The following is an 18,804-nucleotide window of genomic DNA, read 5'->3' on the forward strand; positions in this document are numbered from 1 at the left end:
TGACTTTGGGCAAGTTACCTGCCTTTTCTACCTCACAATTGGTTGGGGTGGGGGTGAGAGGACTCTCACACTGAGCTATGTCCCCAGCCTTTTTTTGAAACAGGGTCTCACTAAGTCACTGAGTTGCCCAAGGCTGGGCTGGAACTTGGACTCCTTCTGCCTCAGCCTCCCAGAGTGCTGGGGTTACAGGTGTGTGCATCATCACTCCTGGCCTCACACTTCTTTAATCCATCAGATAGAGCTGATAATCTTCCCACGTTACAGAGCTTTTCCAAGAGTGGAGAGAGAAAGGCTGAGTGAAGAGCTGAGCACTGTGTCCCGCACCCCAGCTGGCCGGGCTCCAAAGATTCATGGCTTTTACTTCCTGGTGCCTGGTGTGCTGCAGGCTGTGCATGCCGGCCTGTGTCTTTTCGGCTGGGGTTTCCATTGCAGTCCTCTCACTGTCAGGTCCAAGCAAGTCCCAAGGGTTGGACCAAACAAACAGTAGGTGCCCTGTCTTTCTTGAAGGTCCCACGCTTCCAGGTAGTTGGCAGGGTCCCCCAGGCCTCTGGGAGAGTGAATCCAGTCAGTCGCCTGCTGGGGAAACTAGAATTCTCTGTAAAGGCCCTGGGGTCAGAGATGGTCTAAGTGGACAGCAAGGTAGCCGAGCAAGCAAGCCAGTGGCGTCTCAGCATGAAAGATTATAAAAAACAGTCAGCTTAGGTGCCCCATGAGCCACAGTGGAGGAGCCACCTATCCCGGCCTCAGTTTGTCAGGCTGTCACGGGAGGGAGGCCAGGCGGTCTTGCTGCCAGGGCCAGCAGCTGCAGCCCCAGCTGGGATGCCTTTGAAGTGCTGTGAGCCACTTGCTGTTGGCCCACAGGCTGCCTGGGAAAGGGTGGTCCCGACAAGGAGGGGCAGAGCCTCCCCTAACAACAGGGGCGGGTGAGGGGCTGCCTTTTATAAGGTGACTTTTATTTAACTACCGCTTCCAGTTCATGAAATGGACTTTTAATGACCCTTGGAAAAGCAAAGCTATGCTCAAGCCACCCCCAACCCCACCCGAGGCCCCATCAGATTGGTACAGACATTCTTGTTTGACTGATTACTCATGGCCAATTCAACAGGAATGAAGAAAATCTATTTCTTCCGTGTCCTTTAAAAAAAATGTAAAAAAAAACACTTTTGGAAATGTACAATTTGGTCAGTAAGTATTAGCTAATTTCTTCTCTCTCTCTCTTTTTGTTGGGGGGGGGGGTTCTGGGAATTGAACCCAGAGCCTTCACACTGAGCTACATCCCCAGCCCTTTTTTATTTTTTATTTTGAGACAGGGTTTCACTAAGTCACCAAGTTGCCCAGACTGGATACAAACTTTCGGTCCTCCTGCCTCAGCCTCCCAGAGTGATGAGATTGCAGGAGTCCACCACCAGGCCCGGCAGTATTAATTAATTTCATCATCAGAGGGAAAAAAAGAAAGAAAACAAAACTTTCATTTTTCTGGAAGTTTCTTATGCCCACAGGGCTTCCTTCACACTCCCACTCCCCACCCGAGAATAACCCAGATAGACTGGTTTCTTCATAGACTACCTTGTAGGCTCTGTGGTGAGGTCCCCTTCAAACCAAATCACTGAATTCGGACCCAGTTCCGGGAGCCTGGGCCTGATGTCTCCAGTCTGCACCCCTAAACTATGCCATTCTAGGCTGGAGCTGCTTCCTGAGAAACACAACCTCCCTCCAGGTGTTTACACAGCACTCTGTGGGCTCTGGCTGGGGACCGGCCCCTCCCCAAGGGCAGGAAGATGCTGGCTTCGGAGTGCAGGACCTCTGCTTGCCCTGAGATCGGTGGGGGCAGGGTGGACGAGTGCCCCGCCCCGCCCCGGTCCAAATCCCTACGCCAGGGCGCAGCCTGCCAAACTGTGCACCCAGACATGACAGAGGATTGCGAAAATGCACCGCAGACAATGTAGCTAATGGACCAGGGTCCCCTGCAAAGGGCCTCGTGGGACCTAGGGATATCCGAATCTAATAGAGCACCCTGAAAGGAATGGCTGCTTTGGAGCATTGATCTGCTTCCTCCTTTCATCCCCGTCTGCAAAGGGAAAGAGAAAGAGGACACGGAAGAAGAAAGGTTGGACTCTGGCTATATCCCGAGAATAGCCTGTAAGCAATTCAGGCAGAATTTCTTTACACAATGGATGAGAGAACTGAGGACCAGGCTGCCAAAATCAGCAGGACAAGCAAGTCCTGTGTATTCAGCTCGAGAAGAGCCTGGACACATTTCAGAACCGCAGAGAATCCAAAGACGGAGACGCTGACTCCAGTCCCGGGTTGACAATCAGAAAATACAAGTTAATTTGTATTTCACAAGGTAGCACTAAGGACAGACACAAGTAGGCATACCCTGACCCAGCTGGAAGCTTATGGACCATAACTACAGACCTTTCAAAAACCACTTTTCAAATTCTGAACTATCTTAATAAAGAATATTCTGAAAGAAAGAAAAGAAAGAAAGAAAGAAAGAAAGAAAGAAAGAAAGAAAGAAAGAAAGAAAGAAAGAAAGAAAGAAAGAAAGAAAGGAGACAGAAAGAATCCAATTGCATTGTGGTATTTTTTCCCTCTCAAATAGGTCTTAAAGTTCATCTTGTCTAATTATATAGATAAGGTACCCACTCCCAGAAAAATCAAACAGTGGCCGCAGATCTCTCTACGACTTAGTGGCAGAGCTGAGAATCAAGCCCAACTTCCCAGGCTTGTGGCTCAGGGCTTAGTCGTCACAACACATTCCAGTGATCAATGAGTTCCCCCGAATTCCAAGGTTTTCCCCTTCCTGGGCTCTTTACAAAGGGTATCCAGGATCCTGGGACAAAGTCAAATCTAAGGATGCATTCACACTGTTTGAGCTAAACGGTATTAACAAAAAGGAAAATGTTTTACAGTTCCGTTCACTGAGTGCAGGAGAAGGGCCAGGGTATAGCTCAGCTGATTTAGAAAAAAAATGACTAAAACTTTTGTCCCTTGAATGAAAGAATAGGTCATCATTCCAGTGTTTTCCTTGGGCCTTTTAATCTCTTCTTAGCTTGGAAACTTAGAGGTTCAGCAGTAGCTTTTGTCCTGGAAGGATCACAGAAATGGCTCTAGGATATGAGGTGGATTTGGGGCTAAGGATATGGGACAAGGGAATAGAACAAAAGAGAAAATGGAGTAATAATGCTAAATCTTTGAAATGTAAATAGGACAGTTTACCATTGTGAGGAGAAACATCGAGGGTGGGCAATGGATTGCATCTGAGTTAGTGAGTTTGAAATTTGGGAGCAGGTGTTTACTAAACTCAAGCCAGGTATACAATGTTTGGAAAGAATTCATTCCCTTTCATAGTTTTAGGCTTATGAAGTACTACAATGAAATCTAATGATGACGATCTGCTGTAAAAATTATTCTTAAACCTTAGAAAACAGATAGTGATCTCAGAAAGCAGACTCTGGGTCTCCCGGCTCTGTCACAACTTCTCTGCTTAGGGACAAACCCAGAGGCCCTGTCGGGGAACATCAGCACGGTACCTATAGTTCATTTAAAAGGGGAATAACAACATAAATGTCACAGAGTAAGAACTACATCACCGAAGTCTTTGTTTTGCTACTGCCTGATCTCCTTTTCAACAAAGATTTTTTAAAAAGTGATCTTAAGAGAACTTCAGCCTAGACAATCAAAAGGTGTTTGTTGAATAAATGAAAGAAGTACTTAAATCCAAATCTTTTACTTCAGGAACATCTACCTTTAGCTATACTAGGAGTTCATAAACAGAAAAACTAGCTTTTCTATTATGTTAGCTTTTAAAATATTTTACAGAACTAACCCATACTACAATACATTTCCCACAAACATCCCACATTTTTCTCAAATATTCTGTGGATAAGCTAATGCAACTATTTCAAAAGTGAAATAAAACATATAGAGTATTAATTAGGGGAACAATTTGCTCAAAAATATGTTAACACTACTTTAGATCTACTATCTTGTCCTACTTTTCTAGCTTACCTCCTTGCTAATATTGCTTTTCCATTGTGTTTTATTTTGTAAAAAACTTTAAGGACCAAAACTATTGAAGCCATGAAAATATAACATTCTAAAGAAATGACATCAATATTCTCAATTTAGACCCATACATATATTTTAAAGCTTTTGCATCATCTTCTAGAAACATTGCAGAAAGGTTAAATCAGCGTGCACAGTAAGGAAGAACGTGCCGACATCTCTCTGAAGAGTGAATAGGGCGAAGCGTGCCATTATGGCTATGGCACCTAAAACGAAACTGAGGAGAGGTACTGACTTCGGGACTTTTCTGTGTGCCCCCTCCCTTCCCATTCCAAGAATGTCAAGAATTTGAACTCCTTGTTCTTAAGGTGAAAGGGCATTAACTCAAATCTGTTCATGAAGAAAAGAGGTGGGGAATCCTGAGACATGGAACTATACAATAAAATCTCCCAGGTTTAATATGGCAATAGGTGATTATTTCCTTTGGTGCTTCAAAAGTAATTGGAAACATTTGAATTATAGGTCACGAATTAGGAGTCGGTGAGATCGCCATTTGCATCTCAGTAATTCTCTACTCCTTTATTTCAACATTTAGCTTTAGGTTTAAAATATTTGCTAAGAAAGCAGAGAGGCGAATAACAGATTTTTAAATGTGTGCCATAGTTACACATTCTGTCAACAGAGTAAAAGGAAACTATACAGCATAAGTTACAAAATGGTTATTTCATGTTTCGCAAACATTCCAATAAACCTTTCACTGTGGTGTTATTCAATTCAACAGTGGAAAAGCAAAACAGAAATCAAGAGCAGCCCAGCTCGTTTACAGCCCCAAGAGCAGTCCACCGGCTGCAGTTTTTGCCTGTGAATCTCAGCCAGGAAATCTTCCCACTTCTTGGAGAAGAGTGAGGGAGCCAGCAGAGAAACTGCAGCTCACTAGGGGACCCCAGAAGTTGTTCCAGCCCTAGGATAAATTCCTCTGGGCTACTCCTGGCTTCTCTTCCCAAAGGAATAGATGTTGCCTATCTGGGGTAAGCATTGTCTCCTAGTGAATAACTTGGCATGTCTGTTTGGTTGTGTTGTTTTTTTAGGAAAGCTCCTTTCTCTTAAATCAGCTAGAGCTACCAGATTCTATAAGAGCGCAGTCATCATTCTGATATGATGTTATTCTGTTGTTTTAAAATAGTTTAACTTTATTACTATTTTTACAGTATTATTCCAACAGACTGTAAAGGCAGTGATCACTAACACAGAACACAACAGGGGCTAACAGTCAGCCAGGCTGCTCTGGAGCGAGGCCGATAGGCTGGGGTCACAGACGTGCACATTGGTAGCTCATACACTGCTACCCTGATAGCTCAGGCTGCAGGGGGAATGAGTGAGAGGTCAGATATTGCTGACCCTTAGAAGCTATTTAATAAATATCACCCAAAAGCAAAAGGGAAAAATAAACCCTCCAGAGCACAACCACCTTGGGTCAACTGAATGTAATCTAGTTTATTCAACCAAAAATTGAGAGAAGGAAAACATTAAAATCAAAAAAAGCAGTTCTTAACACTAGCAGTAAATAAATTTGTACAACAATTCAGTCTGTATAATATGATGAAATAAATCTACATCTTTTCTTATTTTGGTGCTTTGAATTATACATACAAACAACAATTACAGAGACTTGTTCACAAAGCATGTAGGCCTAGAAGTGACACTTCAAAACCCTCGGTGGCAATTTGTAAGCTTTAACACGGATTGCCCAGAACTGATATTTCCTTTGCAGAGGCCCACAGCTTTGAATGAATGATTTGCCTACAATTTTTTTCTTTTTTCTTTTTTCTTTTTTTTTTTCTTTTTTTCTCTCTCTCTATATTTTTCTTTTAATGCATCGAACAACTGTGGCCAGTGAAAGGAAACAAAACTGGCATTTTGTCCATTTGGATATCAGACCTAGTTTCTTCTGAACTTCCATATTTTATTTCCCCCATATTCCTTAAAATTCTTGGCGTCCTTCATGCCTTTCTTACAGCTACCCAGGTGCAATAAAGTCTTCCTCAAATGTACAGTATTTCTTACAATATAAGTTATAAGCAATGTTCAGCAATTTTTTTTCACAGCACTAGAGACCCTGTTAAATAGGGAATGTGAGTCTGAATGGCTTATTCACAAATGGGATCCAGATTCAGTGGTTGGAACACAGACACCACAGTGAGCTTCTTTGCAAAAGTGCCAAACATCATTTTGCTTTCTGCCTTCAAAAACATACATCCATCGCTTTTAGGCTTCATGATACTGCTCCTGCAAAAACGCAAGTAGAAGGTGTTGGAGGGACTCTCGCTCACTCGCTCACTCGCTCGGAGACCTGTGCACATCGAGCAGGGCTCTAGCCCATGGCGGTGACCATGCTGGAAGGATGGTGAGGTCCGAAGGAGAGGCCGGAGGGCGGGTGCATGGGCGTGGGTGTGGTCAGCATGTGGCTGGAGTGGCTGAAGGGGGAGATGTGGCTCAGGGAGGACATGTGTCTGGAGAGGGCGGCTGGGTTGAAGGAGCTGCTCTTAGGGAAGTCCTCCAGCGTGTCATGCACCTTTTTGCACTTTTTGGATTTGCTAGACATCTTCCGGTTTCTGGTCTGGATGCCTTCCTTCTTCATAGTCAGGGGTCTGTTAATCTAAACAAAGATCAATTTTTTTTTTTTTTTTTTTTTTACTTTTCTGCTGCCTTTGAAATGGCACAGGTTTTCACAGCAACTCAGGCTCTGCCAGCTGATTCAGGCCAGGGATCTATTTCAGTTTCAGTGGCCACTTCCTTCTCCCCTCTCCCCAGCCTGTTTCTTTCTCCTTTCCAGGACCAGAGTAGCTGTGCTAGGTCTCTGGGGGAGGGGGTTCTGACTGTCAACTTCTATCGCCTACAGAGACCAGAGACCCTAAGCTCCAAGGACAGCTTACCAACTAAGTTCATCAATAATTTGGGGGACAGTTTTCCTCCAGGAAATTTGCATCTCCAGAGACCCACTTAGCATGACTATATTTCTCAAGTAACTAAAATAGAATAACTTGCCTTACTTCATTACCATTTCCCTAGAATATTTCATCAGACTATAGACTGTTGTGGAAACTTCCAGAGGGAAATACCTTTTGTATACTTGTCTGAAAATTCTAAGATTTGAAAAGCACTCGCTAGGTAATCAGTCTTCAGGTGTTGAGGTCTAACTGCCTTGAAGAAACTGGGGTGCACTTCTCTGCAAAGAAGTTTTTGGTTGTTTTTCTTCCACCTCACCTTTTTGCAGTGGCAAGTGCCCTAAAAATTTCCCTAGAATGTGTATGTTCTGGGACCTGTATTAATACAACATTGCTTTCCTGAAAGATAATCCTTTGACTATCACCAGACAGAAACTTCAATGGTTGGAAGTTGCTACTTCTCCCTAGTTCTAACTAGACCAAGAGCTGAACAACCAATCAACAAGTAGTTACTACCCACAGGGTCTGGGGCACTTTTTATTGTTAGTATAAAAGTGCATTTATCCTAAAGATTACAGGCCAAGGATGAGCCAAGTGAAGAGACAGTGGTAGGACTCCACACTAAGGATGACAGGCTTCGCTTTGCAACAGTTTGCTGTCTCTGGCTTTCTGATAAACCTCTTTTATCCTTTGTAAATACATCTGCTTCGGGGGCTAAGAAGCAAGACCTTGGACTTTACAAAGCAAGCAGAGGCTTCTTCTGACACAGCACCAGGCTCAAGTCAACCTCAAGAGCACCCATCTGCCGCCAAGAGCCAAATGCACATCTGGCCATGTTCCCAAGGGATTGCAGCAGAGACTCAACAAGTGACTGTCATGGCCCCAGTCATTCTACACTTCCCAGGGGGAAACAGGGTGAAGGAAAAAAGAATCCAAATGTCCGTGAAGGACCAAATTCCCAGACACAGCAAACACCAGAACCTGGGAGAGGAAATGCCTGAGAGGGGGACAGAGCCCTACACTAGACCTGAGACCTTACTACCCCATCCTTGTGCCAGAAAAGCAACATGAGTGTCAGCAGAAGAGCCAAGAAAGGTCACTGCCAGGAGAAAGGCTCAGGGTTCCTTCTTCAAGTCATCATCAAGATAAAGATGCAGTCTACAGGGATGACAGGAATCTACTCCCACATCAAATCTTCACCAAGATAATGTCTAGATACACTGGTCTGTATGCTGATAGCTAGACATACACTGCCAGATATCTAAATATAATATCTAGTTACACAGATAGCCACACAGCTCCAGATAACTAGGCACAACACCACCTAGATACACTGATGCTGAGATAGGCAATTATCTGGACGCTCAGATAAGAAAGCAGCTTATGGCATGCCTGTGTAGAGATTTGCATGGGCAGAATAGAGCGTGAAACCCTGAAAATGTTAATAGATTATTATCTCTTATTGTTACATACACACAAATCACTTCCTCTGACAAATCACTACTAAGCCAGAGCAGACAGCAAAAATATATGAGAGGATATTCTCCCAGTCACTGGATCCCAGCCCTGAAGACAGAGCTAAGGAAGAATAAGGTAAGCATGAGCATTCCTCAGACACTTATAGATATTGGATTGGATACAAGTGAAATCATATCCTGACTATTCAAAAAATGTAGAGCTAATTTCCCATAATTCCTATGCTTTCATGGAAACAGAAAGAAATATATACATGTGCCTGATTCATTATGATTCTGTTGTACTCCAAGGTAAGACAGTATACTTTCAAGCCTTCTCCTCTCAGTTCTGATGCCGGTGGCCCCCGGGGAAGGAGACTGATGCTCTGAAAACCGTCCTGACTCTTCTCCTCTGTCACCCACGTTGCCTTGCATAAGCAACTTGCTTTTCTGAGTCATCAATTCTTCAAGTCAAACTGAAGTAAAAGGAATTTCTGCTCTGTCTACATAATGGGGCTATTTGAGGCTCAAATATGATCGAATAACATAAAAGTTCTTAGAAAATCATAAATTAAACTCAAAAACTAATTTCAGGGGCTGTGCTGGTGACTGGGGCACTAATAAACACTAATACCCCAAGCCTGCCAGAGTTTTTAATCATGAATCCTTCTGTCTACACTACAGTGAGCAAATAAATCCTCCAAGGTGAAATTAGGATGAGGACTTAATTGCTGATAAATATGCACGTGCCACAGCCCCAGGACCTGAGGGAGCACAACAGATGCCCACAGGGACATGTCAGGAGTGCAGGACACTGAAGGCAAGGAGAGAAGTTTCTAAGTTCCCTGGGAATCTCAATGACTTGTTCCCAGTAAGTGAAAAAGGTGTGGGGTGCTGGTGGTTACCCTGAGAAATTCTCTGTGACTCAAAAAATCTAAACAGAAAAGCTTCCACCCCAGTTCCTAGGTAAGATGAATGTACTGCCATGAGGGCCACAAGCAAAAATTTCTGCCTCTTCTCCTCAGTCCCAGAGTCAGGTTAGCAAGGAGATTTTAGGAGAATCAGAAAAAGCTGAAGGAGGAGGAGAAAGAGAGACAGAAAGAAAGAGGACAATTTCTTCTTTGGGATCAAGGTAAACTTGAGGCCTTATTCAGGTCGTGGTCTATAAGCCAGAATTGCTTCCAAGACAAAGAAAAGTCTGAAAAAAATTTTAAAGTAAGGATATAACAAAATTGACAGACTCCAAATTAAAAGATTAGAAATGACACCAGTACACCTGGGTGGGTGGTGACTGTCATTCTGCTAATGTCACAGGGAAGGAGAAACCAGGAGTTTCTTGGTGCAGTGTGTCAGCCTCACCCGGGCAGCCCTCAGGAGTTCTCAGCTTGGGAAAGGTGGTCAGGAAAGAGGGCAGATAAAATCTCTGCCATACAGAGAATCCCCCGGAACTTCACAGCACAGGTTCAGTCAAGACTTTTTACCCCGCAGTAAGTGAACAGGTCGTCTACGTTCAGGAATCACCATGCCACGCATTACAATTCCATTTACCTTTCTCTTTCACTCTCTTCCTCAAGCGAGTCCCGCTTCTCTCTTTTTTTCTCACTCTCTTTCCAAAAAGTTTAAAATGCAAAACACCAAAATAGAACCAGTGACTTTTTGTGTTTTCTAAGGGAAAGATTTTTTTCACCCCTTAAAAAAGCAGACAGATCCACATAGCATATCAGATTGCCACATCGAGGATAGCGCATTCAATACATACTAAGTGGGTTGTGCTGCTGTCTTTGAGCCCTTATGGTCTTGGCCAGGCTGACAGAGACAAAGTAGTTTTCTGAACTAATCCTTCCTGCATTAGGTATCAGGGGCCCATGGCTCAGCCCAAAAGAGGGCGATTCACATCGACCAGGGACTCTGCACAGGCCCTGTGACTTGGTTTACTGGGCTTTGCTGGAAAGGGAACCCCTTCTGCTGGTCCCCGGCCCACTTACATTGTGGAGCTTGTAGTAGAGCCCGCAGGCATTGCAGACAGGGTCCCCATTGGCGTTCCTCCTCCAGAGGGTGGTAGTGGTGGTCTGACAGTTCGCGCAGGACGTGCCGGCCCTCCTTGCTGCCGACTGAGGTGGGGAGGAGGGAGGGGAAAAAATCAAAACAAACGTTAAATGTGTTGTCAGAACTACGCAGACAGACGAGCTTGAAAAAAAAGACACACATTATCATTGAAATCAAAACTAGCAAGTGGCCCACATGAAAGTAATAAAGATCCCCAAATCTGCCTCAAGAAGAAAAATGTAGCCGATCCACTGGATAGGAGCAGATGAGGCTACAGCAATTTAACCTGTCACCTCCGTCACTCCTTCCCTCCACCCTGCAAAGCACACTAGAAGATTCATTTTTATGGGTAGCAACTTTGAATTCACCAGACTAACTTTAGTACCTGACTTTTAGTCATTTTATTATCTAAACCCAAGCCTACAAGAGGTCTTTTTCAAGCATAACTTCTGAGAATGTCAATCCTTCATTAGGGTCCTGGCCATTGAGTTGCATGAAAAGCAAAGGCAGAGGAAATCCAAACAGGGAAAGCAAACACTTGCTAGATCCCAAGTGGAGAAAGGCTGGAGTATGTATGAAGAGAGAGAACAAACTGAGTGCTAACAGCACAGTGCTGTAGCTGTCATTTTCCGAGATGTTCCTGTGCGTGTGTGGCGCTCACTAACTGCTGAAGCAACTTAGGAAGCACCAAGCTAAGACGTCCTAAGTCAACAAGCCCTCGTCCACTTTGCAGCTGGCCTAAATTCACACAGCCCACGCTTTAGGGCTTGGGCACCTACTACTCCTGGACAGCCACTCGGCCTCCCCCCTTAAGTGGCCGTCATTTAATGAGATGAACTGAAAAGAATAAACAATTTTGCTCTTCAGCCAGAATTCTGGACCCCCCTCTTGCTCTTATCTCATGTCTCCTTCATGAAATGAGGAATTTCCTATTTGCTGTTCACCAAGGAGAAGACCCGAAGCCTTGATGGTGAATGCCCATAATCCCATCACTCTGGGAGGCTGAGGCAGGAGATTCAAAAGTTCAAACTCAGCCTGAACAATTTAGTGAGATCTTGTCTCAAAATAAAAATTCTTTAAAAGGACAGGAATGTAGTACAAAGACCCTGAGTTTAATCTCCAGTATATCCCTAAAATAAAAAAGTCGGCCTGGACTTATACTTTAATTCTTTAGTTGTGCAACTCACTGCCTTCATTATCTTTAAAATGAGGAATTTTTTCCTTCTTTTTTTGATGCATTTATCAGGTGACTATATTTGATATCCATACTTTAAATAAAAATGAAACTCAATACTATTGAAAATAAAATGGAGTTGAACTACCTCTAACATACTCCATCCTCCCCTTCCTCACCTCCTATCATAAAATGAAACCTTCAACTGCCAAATTACTTCTGCTCCTGGATGCAAAATTATTACCAAAGAAAAGGCTTAGTCTTCATCTGTGGTCAAGAAAGTTCTGGTGTGCGGGCAGGCAGCGCAGCTAAGTGTTAGCTCAGTGCTTAGTGTGCACAAGAGCCTGGGTTTAGTCTGAGGGAAGGAGGCAAGGAAGGAAGAAGAAGGGAAAGGGAAGGAAAAATGGAAACCTTGATATAAGAATATGGGACAAAAACTACAGGGCTCCTGGTGCTCTTTCCTATCAATATTTCATTAAACAAAAAGTTGGGCCAAGCACACGAAGCTACCAGATACGGAAAAACCAGTGGCAATTTTGAATTAACCAGACTGCCACAGCCACTCTCTAGCTCCACAGATATGTCCCTTTAGGCCTTAAGTAGCAGAGCTCGGACTTCTTTTTTTTTTAAAGAAATTTTTTTTTCTGTATTCTAAGGAAATGGAAATTAAAAATGGCCTTCATCTTTCATAATGGAGAAGGTGCTACTTTTTTGCTGTCCATTTTGAACATAATTCACTAGCGGGTGCTAATTTCACAGGCCTATGGCCACCTGCCTTTGTGAAATGTGATAATACTTAAATAACTTTCATTTTCTTGGGAAGAAAGTACTATATAAATTAATGTTTACTGATTTTTGTTTGTTTGTTTGTTTGTTTGGTACCAGGGATCGAACTCGGGACCTTGCGCTTGCGCGGCAGGCGCTGGAACCACTGAGCTACATCCCCAGCCTGCTTACTGATTTTTGATAATTATGTTACATGTGATTATTATTATCTTCCTGCAGCTCTGTTTTTCTTTAAATATACAGATATAGTGGGCACCCAGATTTCCCAGTGCAACAATTCTAAATTTATAATACAAATACATAATGCCAACTGATAAAAGTACAGTTCCAAACAATGAGGTTCACTATATAATCCTTTGCAGTACACTGAAAATAGCATAAATGTTTTTTTAAAAAAGAAAATAACATAAAGACAGGCTCAGAATATGTTTTTAGCGCTACCAACTTTATGCAAACTTACACAGGGCCTCTCAGGGCCACAATGCTTGGTTCTCAGGCAGAAGCAGAGAATATTGATAAAGCAGGCTGCTCAGTCTTTTGCTATATATGAGATTTATGAAACCCCTGGCAATACCAGAGTGGTGGGAACCTATGGATTTTCCCTTCCATCATCTCTTCTATCCCTTGCATTAGTTTATCAGTGTTAGATATGCATCTCACAGCAGAGCTAGTTACATTAGGGGCTGGGAGGGCATCAGTGACTCCGCAAAGGTATAAAACAAAAATACCAAGGTGGAAAGATGGACCTGAAGACACAGGAAATATAGGGAAGAGGAAAATTAGAGGTCCCAGGCCTCAGAGTGTAGCTCAATGGTACCACATATGCTTAGCATGCACAAGGCCCTGGGTTTGATCCCTAGCACCAAGAAAAAAACCAGAAAACGAAAGCCTATGTGTCCAGAAGTCAAATACACCTAAGAGCTAAAAAACATAAAACAAACAAAACAATCTCTTAATGTCTCTCTACACTTTATTAATTCTATGGAACTAAAAATATCAAACCACTCAGGACAGATGATTAAGATAGAAAAGAGCTTAAAATGTGACAGCCAGTGAGCCCTAGAGTTAAAAGCAATTATTAGTCAGAGTTCTACAGATTTCCTAGGAAAGGTGAGTGAAGACAAAATTATGTAAAATGGAAGTAAACCCTCCACTGCAGTCTGCACAGACAGAAGAAAATGTCAAATGAACTCTTGCTCATATATCAGCCTATCATACATATGAGATATTTCCCCTCTTTTTCTTCTTTATTTTTACCTTAAAAAACACTGTAATTGTACCAAGATTTATTTTAACAAGAAAATCTCTCCTCTCTCCTTCTCTTTCTTTCTTTTTCTTTTTCTTTCTCTCTCTCTCTCTCTCTCTCTCTCTCTCTCTTTCTCTCTTTCTTTCTTCCTAAGGCCAGGTTTTGAGTGATTCAGAACATTCTTTCGTAGTGTGATCACATTCATTCTGTGTTAACACCTCCAGTCATTTTTTTTTCAAACACTTCTTGTTCTGATCCGTCCAAACATCTTGATGTTTAGGTTGGGGAAGCTGAGTTGTTGTTTATGAGTTATCTCTAGAGCTCAGATATCCGGCAGCTTTTTCCTAGGAAGTTAACTTTGTATGTGAGAGAAAGGAAAAGAAAAAAACCAAACTGCGTGAGAAGTGGGGGAGGCTGAGAAAGTTGGAGAAGGGGCAAAGATCAGAAAGAATCAAGTCAAGAGATCTAGGATTGCCAAAAATTAAAGTCATGTGGGCACTTCCATCCCTAGAAAGTTTTCCCTTTTTCTAAAGAGGATGTGAAAGGTGTTGAGTTGCGCTACAATCTGATGGAGAGGATAAATAATGCTCTAAAAAAATACAGAGGCTTTTTTTTCTTTAGAATTTGATGTTAATTCATCCATTAATCTACAAGGGGAAATTCCCCTCCTCCTCTCTACACTTGGTGAATTTCAGCACCACGAAAAGCATTTTGATCCCGGACTGTGGTTAGCTGTCATCTGCTAAGCCCGCTTTTATTTGTCACTGTTGCATACACTCAATGTTCTATCCGCCCTAAGGTTCTGAAGATAAGCTTACAAATGGATCCCTCCTATTTGACAGTGCCAGGTTTTCTCAAGTATTCCTAATGATCAAGAAGTTTAAAAAAGAAAGAGAAAAAAAGAAAGAAAGAAAGAAAGAAAGAAAGAAAGAAAGAAAGAAAGAAAGAAAGAAAGAAAGAAAGAAAAAAAAAAACTACCACCCTATTAATAATAGTTCAAAGAGAAAATGAGACCAAATCCTAGGTGAGACCAACAGGCAAAAGAGGAATCACAAAACTTTTCCCACTAGAAGTTCTCAATTCCTAAGACCAAGGAAAGAAAAAGTGCAAAAATCTCAGTGGCTGCTACTTCTTAAATTTAAGTAATTGGTCCCCATCAGTCTCAAAGCATTAGCCCAAGAGTCACCCACACCAATGAATTCGATTACTTCCTCAGTGCCCACCTTGAACTACTTCCGGAGCATGTTCCCAATGCTTCCTGGGACATTCCATCCTTATACTAAATTTCTCTGTCTGAGACACAGTGATTACCAATATATTTTGAATCAGTTGCCCTGTTTCTGCTAAACATAACTGTTCTACTGGGGAGTATATTTCAGATGTGATAACCTAGAACAGAATCCTTGAAAATGTGAGAGGCTGTTTAAGCAACATAAAGGGGAAAAATAGTTTTCCTATATCACTAATTTTTTACATTATTTTTTGAGACAGGGTTGTGCTGTGTTGTTCAGGCTGACCTGGAACTCGTGGTGATCCTCCTGCTTCAGCCTCCCAAGTCCTGGGATGATAGACACGCACCACCACGCCCAGCAGTATAGCTCATTTTAAAAAAGCAAAGAAGCTGTGCTGACCAAATCGACATGATTTGGAGCTGCCCTGTCAATTTCCTGGAGAAAGCCCTCCTTCCCAAACAGAGGAAATGGAAACACAAAACACCTCGTTTTTCCAAGCAGAACTTACCAGTCTTCGCTTGGGCTTGATGAGGGGCCGGTTCTGTCCATTCATTTTGTGGTAGAGCCCGCAGGCATTGCAAAGGTAGTGACCAGTCCCATCTCGCCGCCACAAAGGGGTTGAGGTTGCCCCACAGTTCACACACTCCCTGCCTTCTGGAAACAAGAAGACAGATAAGTCACTTATGGAAGGAAAATACACAGGAAGGCAGACAGCATTTGGAATTAGCAGGAAAAACGTTAAGCTGGAAACTCTTCTTTCTTTCTTTTCTTTTGGAGGTCATTTCTGTCCCCACCTCATTTTTGCTAAGCTCCAAACAGTTATTATTGCCCTTCATTCCTCTCTTAACCATTCCCAGGACACAAGCTGCTGTGCCCAAGGAAGTGAAAGATTAATAAATAGCAGCAGAACCTTGTTCTTGGCCTGCTTCATTTGATGGGGAGAAGCAGGCAGAAAAAAGGGAGGAAAGCAGATTTCACCTTGAAATACTTCCCTGAGAAAATTCTGAGCCCTAGATCGTGGCAAAAGCCAAACATTCCTTTCATTTCCCTCAAAGGAAAACAAAAAACAAAGGTAACCCATTTCATCACCGGGTCTGTCTATATAGCTTGATTAAATAATGAAGATTAGGATGAGGAAAAGGAAAGATTAACCAATGACTAGATAGATAAACAGATAATAAATACATACATAGATTGATCAATTGGCTGGCTGATGAACAGCTGGGGCTCCATGCTCCTGATTGCAAGATAGTAGATTAAGAATAAGCAAGGTCCACTCATCCCCCACTTTCTTTTCTATCTAGAAAACACCAAGGTTTTCCACTACTTTCCAGCCACTGCTGTAGGAACTAAAGTTGAGTGTGACCCCAGCCTGACCAGCCAGGGGTTGCTGGAACGAAATACAGAGCAGACCTGGAGTGGGGAATGTGGAAGAGAGACTAGAGGGTAGAGAAGAGGTGGGAAAGAAGAGTTAGAAGGGACAGAATAAAGATGGCTTGAGGCTCAGGAGAAGAGAGAAGTCAGCCAAAGACAGCAGGGCAGTTGGTGGGCTCATCAGCCATGCCAACAACACAAACCAAATACACAGAAAACCAGCTAGGCCGGGTTTGCTCCAGTGGCAATTTCTCCTAGAGCTGGAGCTAAAGAGGATGTTCTCTAGGAGAATTGCCTCCCTGTGGTACTTTTTTCTCTCAGTGCCCAGGAGGGACCTGGAAGGGGCAAGGGGCTTGGCCCATGCTGGTCCACTGGGGCAGGCCCAGGTGCTGGGAGGGTGACAGGGAGGTGGGCAGGAGAGAAAGATGAGCCCTACAGGTGCTTTGTCCTGAGAGATTAGTAATTAATACTAGTCTACCAGGAAGGCTGAAGTGGGAGAAGAGAACCCAGAAGGGAGCTCGGGAATTTTGACTCTTCTAAAAGGAAGAAAAGTCTGCTTTGGCAGGCCTGAGACCTACTCGGCCTTTGGAAACCCCCAGATCAAGAATGAGGGAATTGGGGAACTCACATTCGTGGGGCTCTGGTCCTCTCCAGGGGAAAGTTCGGCAGGAAAATTAAATCCTTGGAAAACAGAAGACGGTCTGACCCCTTTCTCCCCTAGAGTCCAGGATAGTAGTGGTGTTTTTGTTTTTGTTTTGTTTTGTTTTATTTTGTTTGAGACAGGGTCTTGCTATGTAGTTCAGGGTGGCCTTGAACTCACAGACCATCCTGCCTCAGCCTCCCCAGTGCTGCACCAATACCCCTGCACCGATACCCTATAGGCCTGCACCAATACCCCTGGCTAGGATGGTAGTTTTTGTCTTTCAAAGAATTTTTTTTTCAAACAATTTTTAAGCAGAGATTTTTTTCCGCTTGCTGGATTCCAAAAAGCTTCTTAACCTGGGGTCTACAGATAGCTCTATGTCCAAGAACTTTGTACTTGGAAGCCAAAAACACTTTCCCGATATTCAGCAGCTCTTCTTGGTTCTCTAAATAACCCGCAGAGTGCCTCACATCCTATACCTTTCACTTGGGGTCAGAGCCCCAGGGGATGTGGCAGACTGGATGTGGGGGAGGCATGAAGGAGAGAGGAAAGGGCAAGTGGGCGCGTGCTGGCTGCAGCGCATGTTGGCAGCAGCCGAGAGGCTGCAGGCACCAGTTTCCCTGCCCAAGTGGCACTGGGTCAGCCCCTTTCTGGGGGCAGCAGCCCTGGCCCCATCCTGTCCAGGTACAGCCACTTAGGTTCCTGCCTTTCTGGGCCACTGGCCGGGCAGAAGGGCAGAGCGAAGCCCTGCTGTCCACCCCTCCTTGCTGGCTCCACAGCCACCAGCAGCCACCCAGACTGGTGTGGCAGCTGTGGGGAGCAGTATGGATGGCGCCCTGCTCCTAGGCACCCTAGATGAGGGGATCTCCCCACCTGACCTGACCAGTCTGATTTCCTTTCCTTTGTCAGGCAGGAGGTAGGATGATAGCTTCCTTTTCAGAGGCCCTTGATAGCAAGAGAGTAACGGCTGTGGCTGCTCTTCGGAGGGCTCTGCACACTAGAGCAATTTTCTGTCTTGATTCACTCCGAAAGTTTGCGATTGCCTTGTGTGGGCTTTTTCTTTCTCTTTTTCCCTTGTTGCCTCCAGTCTGTGACATCAGCCCACAGCCAATTTTCCTAATGGAGGCCCTGCCTCTCTACTGCTTTCTGTCTTCCCCTCCTTCGCCCCCTGCCTATATGTAGTGAGCTGCTTGGGCAGACACCTCTCTCTTAGGTGACAAGAACCACAGAGCTGTGAGGCTTTTTGACATTCAACAGCCATTTTCAAATGCCCCTTGTGCTTCGGGGACTGAAACCCTGACAAGCCTGGCACTGTGTACAGAACAGGGTCCAGGGCAGGAGATTGCAGAGGAGCCCAAGGGAGATGCCCACAGTCAAAAGGTGGTTGGGAAGCCCAGAAATGGCCCTTTAGTGAAGGCTTTTGTCAAATGTTTGCAGACATATCTCAGTTCAGAAAGCCCAGGCAGTAAGACAGCCATGGTGCCCTGACCACAGCTTCTACCAGTTCTCCAAATGTGGCAGCAACAGTCCTGACAACCCTCTTTTCTGTCTCCTCCAGCAGATGCATTTACAAAGAGAAAGGAAAGACAGACAGACAGACCCAGGAGAAACCCTTCCAAAAGAATTCCTACCACTGCACCCTCTGCACACAAGGGCTTTCCAAAACTTCCCCTCCACTTCAAAAGTCCCAGCTCCCTCGCTGGCCAGGTGTGCAGTTCTTGGTTTTTTTGTGGCTGTGAGAAAGGAATAAGGAGGAGGAAGTAAAGACCCAAAGTTCAATGGCCTCCTCTCCCTCTTGCAAAAAACTAAAATAGAGGTGTAGGTATTTCCAGCTCTGCTTTAGGGAAACCCCAGCTCTGTTCCCCTTCCCTCTGCTCCCAGTCTTAAGGAAAG

At 43.9% G+C, this 18,804-nt stretch overlaps 1 protein-coding gene across 5 annotated transcripts in view; it reads right to left on the reverse strand.

The window, feature by feature from the left end:
• Positions 1-4,563: 4,563 nt before the first annotated feature.
• Gata3 (GATA binding protein 3) overlaps positions 4,564-18,804 on the reverse strand; it is a 29,531-nt gene continuing 15,290 nt past the window's right edge. For 3 of the 5 annotated variants that reach the window (XM_004854544.4, XM_004854543.4, XM_004854545.4), the window contains exons 4-6: positions 15,403-15,548; positions 10,396-10,521; positions 4,564-6,667 (exon numbers count right to left, since the gene is read on the reverse strand). In XM_004854544.4, coding sequence (XP_004854601.1) covers positions 6,383-6,667; positions 10,396-10,521; positions 15,403-15,548 — 557 coding nt within the window. In that variant the 3' untranslated portion in view covers positions 4,564-6,382. The remainder of the gene's footprint in view (positions 6,668-10,395; positions 10,522-15,402; positions 15,549-18,804) is intronic. The other 2 variants (XM_087181967.1, XM_013075813.3) reach the window with 1 other exon arrangement.

The sequence above is a fragment of the Heterocephalus glaber genome, unplaced genomic scaffold (assembly GCF_053883595.1).
Source record: "Heterocephalus glaber isolate CG9 unplaced genomic scaffold, H.glaber_assembly_v1.0 deba00001472, whole genome shotgun sequence".
Taxonomy (NCBI): Eukaryota; Metazoa; Chordata; class Mammalia; order Rodentia; family Bathyergidae; genus Heterocephalus; species Heterocephalus glaber.